General features: G+C 43.2%; 1 protein-coding gene across 1 annotated transcript in view; it reads right to left on the bottom strand.

Annotated features, from left to right (window-relative positions):
* Positions 1–12,710, bottom strand: part of LRP2 (LDL receptor related protein 2) — a 163,359-nt gene that overhangs the window by 37,678 nt on the left and 112,971 nt on the right. The window contains exons 50-54 of the mRNA XM_069984855.1: positions 11,997–12,292; positions 10,966–11,482; positions 8,999–9,151; positions 6,981–7,151; positions 1,575–1,798 (exon numbers count right to left, since the gene is read on the bottom strand). Of these exons, the coding sequence (XP_069840956.1) occupies positions 1,575–1,798; positions 6,981–7,151; positions 8,999–9,151; positions 10,966–11,482; positions 11,997–12,292 (1,361 nt within the window). The remainder of the gene's footprint in view (positions 1–1,574; positions 1,799–6,980; positions 7,152–8,998; positions 9,152–10,965; positions 11,483–11,996; positions 12,293–12,710) is intronic.

Below are 12,710 nucleotides of genomic sequence, written 5' to 3'. Positions count from 1 at the left end.
TGCAGGAAGTGGTGAATTCTGTCCAGTCTGACACAGTGCTCTCTGCTACCACCTCTGTCCATGAAAAGAACTGTCCAGGGCAGCAGTAAATCCCCATAGAAAACCTATCCTGCACTGGAAAGTTCTTGACATGGACAGAGGTGGCAGCAGAGAGCAGTGTGTCAGACGGGAAAGAATACACCACTTCCTTTTGAAATATATATATATATTTTTTTATTTTTTATTTTTTTCTTGCTGAACTACCCCTTTAAGGAGAGAGCACTTATGTTGAGTTAATCCAGAAGATACAACAATGTAAAATGGGGCCATCAAATTCCTATAGGTAACCCCATATCACTGCACATACAGTACATAAACAAAATACTGTATACCGCCATATAATGTAAATTCCTAAAGGCTAGAACTGGTCCATTTCAATGGTAAAATTGACTCAAGTTTCCAGATTTTTTCAGCCACACAGCCATATTACAGATCTGAGCTGTATGAACCTGTGATAGGACATCCATATCCCTGTATTAACCCATGGGAACCGCCATATTGTATGCTATAGAAAGAAAGTATTCTCTCCTAGAGGAATTGCTTATAGAGGGCAATACAGTGTCTCATAAAAGGAGCCATATTGTAGAGTGCCTGCAGGTCTATAATACAGAAACGGTCAGAGCAACTATATATGCACAAGACCCAGTTGTACCAATAAAAATTGAAATTAAAAATATTAATAGATGGGGGTCAAGGTGCCGAGACCCTGACTGGTCATTAGAGTCAATGGGGAGAAGAAAGTCTATAGAGTATAAGACAGTGGGGGTCAGTGGCCGCATGCTTCTCCCCACTGGTTCTAGCAATCAGTGGGGGTCACAGCACCCAGACCCCCTCCTAAAGTAAAGTTTTTGACATATCTCTATGATACATCAAAAGTTTTCTGAAATGTCAGTTACACTTTAAAGGGAACCTGTCACCCCCCCGTGCCGGGGTGACAGGCTCCCGACCCCGTTAGAGCCCCCTATACTTACCTAATCCCGCCGGGTCCCGCTTCTGGAGGTGGTCGGGTGATGAAGATCTCAGCCGCTGCAGCCCGCTCATAGAGAATGACCGAGCGCTGGACTCTCCTGTCATTCTCTATGGGTGTTGGACTCATCTCTCAGCGTGCGCGCCAGGCTGCAGCGGCTGAGATCTTCATCACCCGACCACCTCCAGAAGCGGGACTCGGCGGGATTAGGTAAGTATAGGGAGCTCTAACGGGGGTCGGGAGCCTGTCACCCCGGCACGGGGGGGTGACAGGTTCCCTTTAAAGTGTAACTGACATTTCAGAAAACTTTTGATGTATCATAGAGATATGTCAAAAACTTTACTTTAGGAGGGGTCTGGGTGCTGTGACCCCCACTGATTGCACGGGGGGTGACAGGTTCCCTTTAAACAGTTTCTTTTTTTCACAAATAAAATCAATATAATGAATTTTGGTAGGACTTCTATAATAATTTCAAATTGACCATGGTCGTGACGTGACTGTACTACTTGTTTTTGAGTGGTTTTCATGTTCCAGGAATTACCCATAATGCAACAGTAACAGAACTCACTTATGGGCTGTCTGTAGGGATGATATACGTGGATATCAAATGGTCTGTGTGTGGTATTGGCCAACATCATCCTTCCAGACCCATCGTACTTATTTCCCTTTTCCACCGTTCTAGTGTTCCAGTCTGTCCAATATATTGTATCTTCAAATATAGTGATTGCAAAGGGATGGGGGAGGCCACCGTCATATACAGAGTGCCGGTGTCTACCGTCCAAGTCCGAGTACCTATAGAGACAATGCAGAAGGAGACTACTGAGACAAACAACAAAGGAATGGCTTATGCAAAACAAAAAAAAGGTTATACTATCAACCACCCCTTACACTCGCTTCATTTTATTGGTGGACAGTGCCACCTAGGCGGGGCTTCATGGCAGTTGTGCCCTATGTCCCTGCTGTGAAGACGACTCAACTCCCGTGAAGCCCCGCCTAGGTGACACTGTCCATGAAGTGATTATAGAGCAGAAAGAAGACACAGACAAGTTTTATACAGGTATATATCAAATGTGCAGCATCTAAGCTTGTGGATGGTGCTGAGAACCACACATAGAGTAATGCCCCTATTCCACGAGTCGTTTGGAGGAGCAAACGAGCGCTATTAGCGCTCGTTTGCTCCTCGTTCCCCGCTCGCTGCCGCCACTATTCAACGCGGCTGCAGCGAGTGGGTGAGTGCGGGAGGGGGCGGCATGGAGCTGCGGGGGGCTGCCCGGGGGATCGCTGATCGTCCGGGCAGCCCATAGGATATAGCAGCGTCTGCTGCCGATGCTCCTATTCAAGGAGCGACGACAGCAGATCGCTGCTATATCAGTCGCTTGTTTTTCAACATGTTGAAAAACAAGCGACTGCAACGATCAGCCGACATGAACGATGTCGGCTGATCGTTGCACTCTATTCCACGGGACGAATATCGTTCGTAGCGGCCGATATCGGCCGAATACGAACGATATTGCTCCTTTAAACGACCCGTGGAATAGGGGCTTAAGGGACATAGGGACATCTATTCATCACGTCGAGGGGGGGGGGGGTCAGGCAGAAACTATCACAGACCCCCCCCAATGGCTTATGGTACAAGAAACATGAAAGTGATGATAGGTTCCCTTAAAAAAATCAAATATAGAGAATGTTTTCATTTCCGAAAATGGAATTTTAGACAATTCAAAATGGAATTTTAGTCAATTGATCCTACTTAATGGTAAATTAGAATACGAGAAGACCTGTCTGCATATGACTAATTCCGCTTGCTGGTTCTGTCACTGACCGAGGAGGGGGGGGGAGCAATTCTTTCCTGTCTGTGACCATGATGAAATGTTTATTATGCTTAATCCACTTTAAAACATTGCTCATGGCCTACCGGAAACAGCACCACTCTTGTCCTCTGTTTGGGTGTGATTTTGTAGTTCAGTTCCATTGAAGTGAATGGAACCAGGTAGTAATACCAGACACAACCTGAGGACAGGGGTGTCATGTGTTTTTTTTCTAACCCTGGATAACGACTTTAAATGCGCATAGTTACATACTTGATAAGGTTGAAAAAAAAAAAAAGTACTCATCAAGCTCCACCTGTAACTTTTGCAGATGCCAATTGCCCCATACTAGAGAGAAAAAAAAATTGTCCTTGACAAAGAATATGGCAATCAGAATAAATCTATGAATCAATGTCCCTTCTAAAGAAATCTAGTACCCATAACGTGTAATATTAAATGACATCATCATCGATGACATCATCATATCATACAGCGTTCCTTAGTGGCACGGCTCTTGCAGGAATAAACTTATTTTATAACACTATAGCACAATATCCAAGAATATTTTGTATTATGTAATATTTACGTGGTCACTGTGTTTCAACTAAATCTGCACGATTCAGTATTACATCCAAATATAAGACACTTTGTAATATATAAATCTAGCTGGAGAAAGATCAGCTCACTAAGAGATCAAGTTATAGCTTCCTGTAGAAGTCTATGGAAAATGGGGGGGTTGCAGGGTGAGACAGAGACAGAGAAGTTCCAGCAGCTTGTAGTAAGTGTTATAGTTCACCATACAATACTGCTCTATAATGTCCTCCATGCTGCTGCTGCTTTTGAGAGTGCTTTATAGAGATATAGGTATGCAGGATCTCCTCTTATGTTTTATGCAGTGTATGAGACATCACAGAAAGCTAGTCTATACCCACTAGCTCAGGGACAACTGAAAATTAATGGAGGGGCTGAAAATCCCATATACAAAAATATAATAATATATGGCCAGAAATAGTGTTACTCCTCATCTACACACACATGAAAGTTTATCCTAAAAAGTGGCCTAAAAGTGCAGGTTTGCGGATGTTGGAGGTTTGGTAAGTAGGTCAGGTTGGAAACTCTTTCAAGTACTATTTGTCCTCACACCAAAGTGATGGTACTCCTTTATCCTTCTTGTCTTTGTATAACCTGTCTGGCGTTGCTAAGCTCATCTCTGATCATTTTAAGTTCACACAGACAGAAAACATATTAAAATCTCTGTTCTGCAAAGTTCTATAGAATTCCTGCATAGTTTTTACATAATAAAAGAAGCTTTTCAGCTAAAGGTACAGTGCCAGGAAATGGAACAATTAAAAAAAAAATCACCTGGTCCATCTAGTCTGCCCTTATATTAATTACCTATTATAAAATATTTATATTATAATATATTATATATCCCAGCCAGAGGTCTACATTCACTTCTGTAGATTTACCTACCACATCTGCTGGAAGTTTGTTCCAAGTATCTACTACTCTTTCAGTAAACTACTTTTTAAAGATCTTCCTCAGACTGTGTCCCCTTTTTTCTTGTGTTCTCTTTCAACTCTATTTAACCCCTTAAAGGAAATATCTGGGATTGAAAAAACTGTGACTTCCTTGCAGAAATGGTGCCACTCTTGTCCTCAGTGTGTTGCAGTTCAGTTTCACTTAAGTCAGTGGAGCCCAGTTGTAATATTCTGTTATTTGAAATAAGCAGCTATATTTTCCTAATCCTGGATTACTTCTTTAACAACCCATGATGGGTATTTTCAACATGGGGCCAGTAAGGGTGTATGGAGTGGGCTTAGCAGCTGAACCGTCTCCATACCCGGTGACGGCTGACAGCGGCTGTCAATAGCTGGCATGGAGCAAATTGTGATGCCAGATATTTAACCATTAAGATGATATTTTGTTTAAGAAGAGAGAAAAATAAAAATGTTAGGGCACTAAAAGGGAGGGAGAGGGTTAAAGGGTTAAAGTTTTTTTGCCTGTTAATATTGTAACACATTATTGAGCTGTGTAATAGGTAGTGATGAACGAATACTGTTCGATCGAATAGATATTCGATCGAATAGTGAGATATTCGAATATTCGATATTCGTACGAATATCCCGCGAATATTCGATAAATGTTCGATAAGCGTTCAAATCCCCCAGCTTCTGGTTTTACCCTCCAAGTGGTCAAATAGATGTTTTTCACTAATCGAATACTTGTTCCCACAGACTTTAATGGGATTGAATATTCGATCGAATATTCGCGGGATATGCGTACGAATATCGAATATCTCATTATTCGCTCATCACTAGTAATAGGCTCTGTACGTGAATGCCGATCTGCATCTGTATTACGGAATTTACAGCTATTTCTACAAATATTGTATGTCACATGTTATCCCGATATCCAAGTTTAAATCAGACTAATGCTAAGTTTACACGAGGCGATTATTGGCCCGATCGTACGATTAACTATTTCGAAGTAACGTTTTTTTTTTATAACGATCAGCGTTTAGACAGTACGATATATCGTACGGAAAAATCGTTTTGCGATCGCGCGCCCGCAGCCCGGCCCGCCCGCAGCCCGGCTCAATCAATGCGCTGAAGATGGGAGCCGGGGATGTCGGAAGACCTGCAGCGCGAAGCAGGTAACGTATGCTCTTGGCCGCGGCGGTGGGGGCAATCGGAGCGGGGGTCGATCGGAGCGAAGGCGGGGGGGGGGTGGGTCGATCGAAGCAGGTGGGACGATCGGAGCGGTGGCAGGGGGGCGATCGGACCGGCGGCGATCGAGCCGGGGTAGGGGGCTGCGGATGAGCGGGGGGCGGGCGGGACTGCGGGCGGCGCGCAGCCGGACTATCGCGCGACGACTGTTTACACGGAACGATCGGTGAATCGTTCGCCACATTTACACGTACGATTATCATTCGAATTCGATCATTATCGCAAAAATTTGCCCGATAATCGTTTCGTGTAAACGTAGCATAAGGGTCCATTTACACAGAAAGATTATCTGACAGATGATCTGCCAAAGATTTGAAGCCAAAGGCAGGAATGGATTTAGAAAGAGAAGAAATCTCAGGCTTTCCTTTATGACCTGATCTCTGTTTATAGTCTGTTCCTGGCTCTGGTTTTAAATCTTTGGCAGATAATCTGTCAGATAATCTTCCTGTGTAAATGGACCCTAATGCTACGTTTACACGGAACGATTATCGGGCGAATTTTTGCGATAACGAATTTTCTATATGATATATCGTTCCATTTAAACGCTGATCGTTATAAAACAAAAATCGTTACTTCGAAATCCGTGTAAACGTAGCATAAGTCTCAGCCCTGAGCTATAAACCATAATGGAGGATGTCAGTCAGATTTGGTCATTAGCTGCCTAGTGTTTACCTACCTATAACTCACAATCACAGCAGGTATCACGGCTGAGATCCGATGCAATCTATACTTTTTACTTGTCCGGACAACATGTTAAAGGGAACCCATCAGCATGAAAATGCTACCTAATCTATCAGCAGCGGATTGATTTATATCTTTATGGGAAAAGATTCAGTATAACTTGTAATTTATTGATTGGACTCTCTGATGTTTCCATGCTAAAGAGTCCAGTCTATTGAGTGACACCGCCCACTGGACTCCTTACCACAATTAGCAGGGATTACAATCAACTAGTTACAAGTTATACTGAATCTTTTACCATAAAGTTATATATCAATCTGCTCAGCTCTTCCTGCTCTATAACATGATGGTGATAGATCATGTAGTATTTTCATGGTGGTGGGTTCCCTTTAAAAGTTTCTAGACTTTTCAGTAATGCGGTAATGTTTAAGTTTTATTTTTAAGTCCTTTATTTTTCACATAAGATCCATTGCAAGAATGAAAAAAAACTATTTCCTTTAGCCCTGGACATGAGGGGGAGTGAAAGAGCCGTCAGTATGTGGGGATCTGATCTGCTACTGAACTGCTGTTTCTATAAACCTGATCAGTGATTTACTATTATTAGGTAGACTGCGTAGAGGCCTTCACCAAGAGCTGTTGTTGTGTCCACTTTGACAGTGATTTATAGACAGCTCAATGTCCTAGTCACTATTACATAGAGTCATGCCATGTATGTGAACAGTTACCGAGTTGCTTTATTCTTCTCTAAGTACGTACTCAATGTAGTTCAAGTGGGCGTCAGCCCAGTAGAGCTTGTCATTGGTGTAATCTATTGTCATTCCATTAGGCCATTCCAATTTAGTAGAGATGATAACTGTTTTGTTCTTGCCATCGGTGCCAACTCTGCCAATGTATGGCTTGTCTCCCCAGTCCGTCCAGTAAATGTGCCTGCAGAAGAAAAGCAAAAGTTGGGGTCAATATCAGTATCCTTATGATATTTTGGAAAAAAGTACAATGGAAACGGCTGAAAAACTAAGTTTTTAGTAAGAAGCTAACTAAGGAAAGGCATAGTATTTACTTCATCCGTCACCATATGATCAGTCACCATCTAGGGACCAGGCACTTAACTACCTTATTTCACTGCCCACATGTTATATCATGGTACCAGCCTGAACAATAGTAGATCTAACAATCTAAAATATACTCCCCTGTGTCTACTTAAAGGGAACCCGTCATCAAGAAAATGCTACCTAAGCTACCGGCATCATGTTATAGAGCAGAAGGAGCTGAGCGGATTGATATATATCTTTATGGGAAAAGATTCAGTATAAATTGTAATTTATTGATTGAATTCTCTGATGTTTCCATGGTAAAGAGTCCAGCCCATTTAGTGACACCGCCCACTGGACTCTTTAACAGAGAATGAGCAAAGACTTCAATCAACATGTTACAATTTATACTGAATCTTTTTCAACAAAGATTTATATCAATCTGCTCAACTCTTCCTGCTCTATAACATGATGGTCGATAGATTACCATTGTCTTGGTTACAGGTTCCCTTTAAGACTGTCTACTAGTCAACTACAATTCAGACTAGGATTAAGCACTCCCTTTTCATGATTGGTGAGGGCGTTTAAAGGGGTTGTCCAGCAGGGGATTTTACTGATTTATTCCTGAAGAAGGGGTAAACACAAAAAAAGAACAAATTACACTTACCTCCCTGGCTCCTGCACCCCCGGTATCACAACATGCCATCACCCATGGGGTTGTGATGTCGCAAGCACGCCCAGCCAGTCAGCGGCTGCAACAGCCTTCAGTCTCAGTTCCTTATTGGCTGAGGGGGCCTGCAATGTAACAACCTAAAAACCTAGAAGTGGCCACTCAGTTGGGGCAAAAGTTACCAGCAGCAGAGCGGGAGCCAGGGAGGTAAGTGCAGTTTATTATTTTCAATCATCCCCTCCCCGGACATATAATAAAAAAGAGGGCAATCCCTTTAATTTTATATGCTAAAATAAATGTTTCTATTCATGGATCATTATCTCAAGTGCTGGCCTTCTCTATTTTTTCTCGATATTTGACATGCTCCACCCCTGTGCATCTAAGCATCCAGAAGAGAGAAAACTGGTTTCCATTGCAGGTGTGTTTTTTAAGCAAGAGATCTATCAATCACAGACGGAGGTGTAATCGGAAGCCTCCAGGGATCACCCCCAATGACTCGTAGTTCGGGCAGCATGAAAGTGATGATTGATGTCACTTTATTGTGCATTGATACTGAGTATAATGTGATTTTATTACATCAATTCCTTAGCAATATTCTATGTGTTCATTATCATCTATTAAAACCTTTAAGTGTCAGCACGGACCACAGACCAAGGGTGAAAAAGTAGCTGTAATGAGCAGTGGATGTCGGCGGCAGAGCCGTAACAAATCCAGAGTTTGGAATGCTAAAAGACGTGGCGTCTATCACAGCGGCATATTAACTGTGAGTAATGGGCTCGCTCTGGCACCTGTCCAGCTCATTGGCTCCAATGTAATGAATACAAATAACCAGCAACCATTATCAAGAGGAAATTCAATCATTTAGACAGAAATGGCCGCATTTCCTGAAGGGCTACTGCATGCCAAGCTGGGGAAAATGCTAAGCAGATATTAATAAAAGTCAGGTTGGGTTTCATGTCTGCAGCTTGTTGTGTTTCAGGAAATAACCGATACAGAGATATAGTAAAGTATGATATAATAAAAAGCGCATCCATTATAACACAGCCGATACCAGGCAATGTTCCGGAATGTCATACCCGTTCTTTGGATGAACCACGATAGCTCTAGGGTACTGAAAGCAGAAGGTGTTATTGACGTCTGCACAGCGGTCAACCAGTCTCTTCCTGAATCGCCCGTCCAGCTCCACAACACTGATACAGTTCTTGTACGCGTCCACCCAGTAGAGTTTTCTAGAATTGCGGTAAAATATATAAGAGGACAATAGCGACAGTCATGTGCATCGCTTTACAAAAAGGATCTGATGAAACAGCGCCACTATTGTTTATGGCCGAGTCTGGTATTGCAGCTATTCACTAAAATGGGAGTAAGCTGTAATACAAGACGCCAATGGACATGAGCACAGTCTCAGACAATCCCTTTTAAATTGGTATTGATTAGAGATGGGCGAACTTGCCGAAAGTTCGGGTTTGCATGAACCCAACCAATCGAGACAATGATAAGTGATTTTTTTTCTTTTCAAATCAACTGGTGTCAGAAATTCTATTTAAATTCTATTTAAAAATCATAAGTCTTCCAGTATGTATCAGCTGCTGCAGTCCTGCGGGAAGTGGTGTATTCTTTCCAGCCTGACACAGTGCTCTCTGCTGCCACCTCTGTCTGTGACAGGAACTGTCCAGAGCAGGAGAGGTTTTCTATGGGGATTTGCTGCTGCTCTGGACAGTTCCTGACATGGACAGAGGTGGCAGCAGAGAGCACTGTGTCAGACTGGAAAGAATACACCACTTCCAGCAGGACATACAGCAATTGATAAGTAAGGGAAGACTTGAGATTTTCAAGCAGAAGTAAATTATAAATCTGTATAATTTTCTGACACAAGTGGATTTAAAAGAAAAAAAAAACAATTGCTAGAGTTCCACTTTAATGTTTTTCCCCTTACATTTAGGGTATGCAGTCGTTAACTGCAGCATACTGGCAGCAGACTCATTCACTTTAATGGCCCCAACATAGTCAACTATTGACTATGTTTGGGCCAATTCCCCCTTTTCTTTGTAGGACTGAAAGTGATGGTCTTCAGCAGCATATACAGTATGTTAGAGAAAAGGCAATTATATTGAATGAGGCCCTTGCCAAAATGCCAACTGATGCATCAGCGGCAATTAATGACACGATGGTGACATATACCTCGGACATAAGAGACAAAATGTAATGTGAACAGCCCCTTATTGTTTTATTGAGAACAGATTTACATAGAACTTCATAGTTTAGGGCTATGTTCACACATAGTATTTCTGTCAGTCTTGGTCAGTCTTTTTTCAATCAAAACCAGGAGTGGAACTGACAGGGCAAAATTATAATAGAAAAAAATTGCACAGTTTCAGTTTTTTTAACCCACTCCTGGTTTTGGTTGAAAAGACAGAAATGTTACGTGTAAATATAGCCTCCTCACACACAGTTTTTGTGCCTTCAGCAGAAAGCAGCAGCTGAGAACTGGGGGAAAGAGACTGAATAGATAATATGAAGTATGGAAGGAATTGTTAGTCTCACCATGGGCAGCAACATATACAAAGTTATGTTTGAGTGTACTACCCCTTTAAAACAAATGTACCGTCAGGTACATTTGCTTTAACATGACACACGGATAGAACAGCGCAGGGAAGCCGGTGCCACGGTCCGTTTTTTTGAACCGCGGCCCAGTTCCCGTGTACGGCGCTGTTCTATCCACGGGTACTGGCCGGGGCTGAAGCACTGGAAGCCGGCAGGCCCGCCACCTGTGGGAGGAAATCCCCGTTTGATTCTAATGGAGCCACATCATAGAGGAGAGGGGATTTCCTCCCACTGTGGGCGCGCCGGCCGGCTTCCAGTGCTTCAGCCCCGGCCCAGTACCTGTGGATAGAAGGGCGCTGTACACGGGAACTGGGACGCGGTTCAAAAAACAGATCGCGGCACTGGCTTCTCTGCACCGGCGCAGTTCTATCTGTGGGTCATGTAAAAGCAAATGTACCTGATGGTACATTCGCTTTAAGACTGGTTCCTTTTTTCTTACCTGCCAACCCAATCGACCGCTATACCTTCTCCGCTCAGAATATCGGTGCTTATAATTGTCTCTTTGTTGGTTCCATTTAGAAACATCCTCTCCAAAACGCTTCTCCCCACATCAATCCAGTACAACCTTTCTTCCACTCGATCAAAGTCCAGGGCCACCACATTGCTCAGCCCTTCTAATATCAGAGAATAGGACAACCTATCCACCGTCAGGTTTCTCAGGTAATACCGATTACTGAATATAAGATAGGGCTCGATATTGCTATTCTGGCGGCAGCGTTTCCCGTCGGGTTCCCTGATGTAGCCGGGAGCACACTTGCAGATGTAGGAGCCGGCAGTGTTCTCACAGACTTGGCTGCATACCCATGGAGACTCTGCACACTCGTCTACATCATCACAGGTTTTCTTATCAGACATGAGCCGGTATCCAGCCCGACAGCTACAGAAGAAACTCGTCTGGGTATCTGTGCAGTTGTGGTCACAGCCACTGATGGAAGGATCATTGCATTCATTGATGCCTAGATGACAGAATATAAACGGTCATTGCGATTGCTTTAAGATTTATTAAAAGCAATTAAAGGGGTACTCTGGTGAAAAAATATACACATAAGTAGGTATAAGCTGCTGTATGTCCTGCAGGAAGTGGTGTATTCTTTCCAGTCTGACACAGTGCTCTCTGCTGCCACCTCTGTTCATGTCAGGAACTGTCCAGTGCAGGAGACGTTTTCAGTGGGGATTTGCTACTGCTCTGGACAGTTCCTGACATGGACAGAGGTGGCAGCAGAGAGCACTGTGTCAGACTGGAAAGAAGACACCACTTCCTGCAGGACATACAGCAGCTGATAAATACTGGAAGAATGGAGATTTTTAAATATAAGTAAATTACAAATCTATATAACTTCCTGAAACCAGTCGATTTGTATAAAAAAGATTTTCGCCAGAGTACCCCTTTAATGCAATAATATAATATTCACTCCATTTTGCATGGACATGGCAGAACGCTCGCTTTTATATAAGAATCCCTCCACGCACCGCATCCCTTCTCATCGCTGTTATCAGAACAGTCACTCATCCTGTTGCAGACTTTGGCAGCTTCAATACAGTGGCCGTTGTCACATTTAAAGAAGTTGGGGGCACAGGTCGCCTCAGGCGTACTGCAGAGGTGTTCCAGCTCATCGGACTCGTCCCCGCAGTCATTGTCTCCATCGCAGACAAAGGCCCTGGTGATACAACGGCCGTTCTGACAGGTGAACTGCTGCTGCTGGCAGGGCGGGTAGCTGCAGCCGCTTTCATCGCTGTTATCTCCACAGTCATTGCGTCTGTCACACCTAGGAGATCAAGCTATTGATTAGAGGTATTAGAGGAAAATGGCCTCCATTCATGCGTCCAGCGTCTGACTGACATGAGAGACGGCGCTGGCAATTAGGGCGATGTGCTGAAAATACAAAACGGAACGGCTAATCCCCTCGTGTCATCCAAAGTATTTCAGTGAGAGATTGTCCGGTGGAATTTACAGGAATACACATGAATCCATACAGGACTGCTTGTTAGTGAGGGTATATAAAAAGGACGATAATATCCCATGTACCTTCTTATATACAACCCTCTGCAGGAATAATATCAGGTCCTCCATAAGCAATGCTACACAGCAATATAGAAAGTCAGATATGTTATATGGTAAGTATGGATTTCTATGTATAACCGATAGGACTCCTGTAAAATACAGATAAAACTGCATTATTGCTC

Source organism: Dendropsophus ebraccatus, chromosome 9 (assembly GCF_027789765.1).
Source record: "Dendropsophus ebraccatus isolate aDenEbr1 chromosome 9, aDenEbr1.pat, whole genome shotgun sequence".
Taxonomy (NCBI): Eukaryota; Metazoa; Chordata; class Amphibia; order Anura; family Hylidae; genus Dendropsophus; species Dendropsophus ebraccatus.
This window is presented reverse-complemented; position numbering and strand designations above follow the sequence as displayed.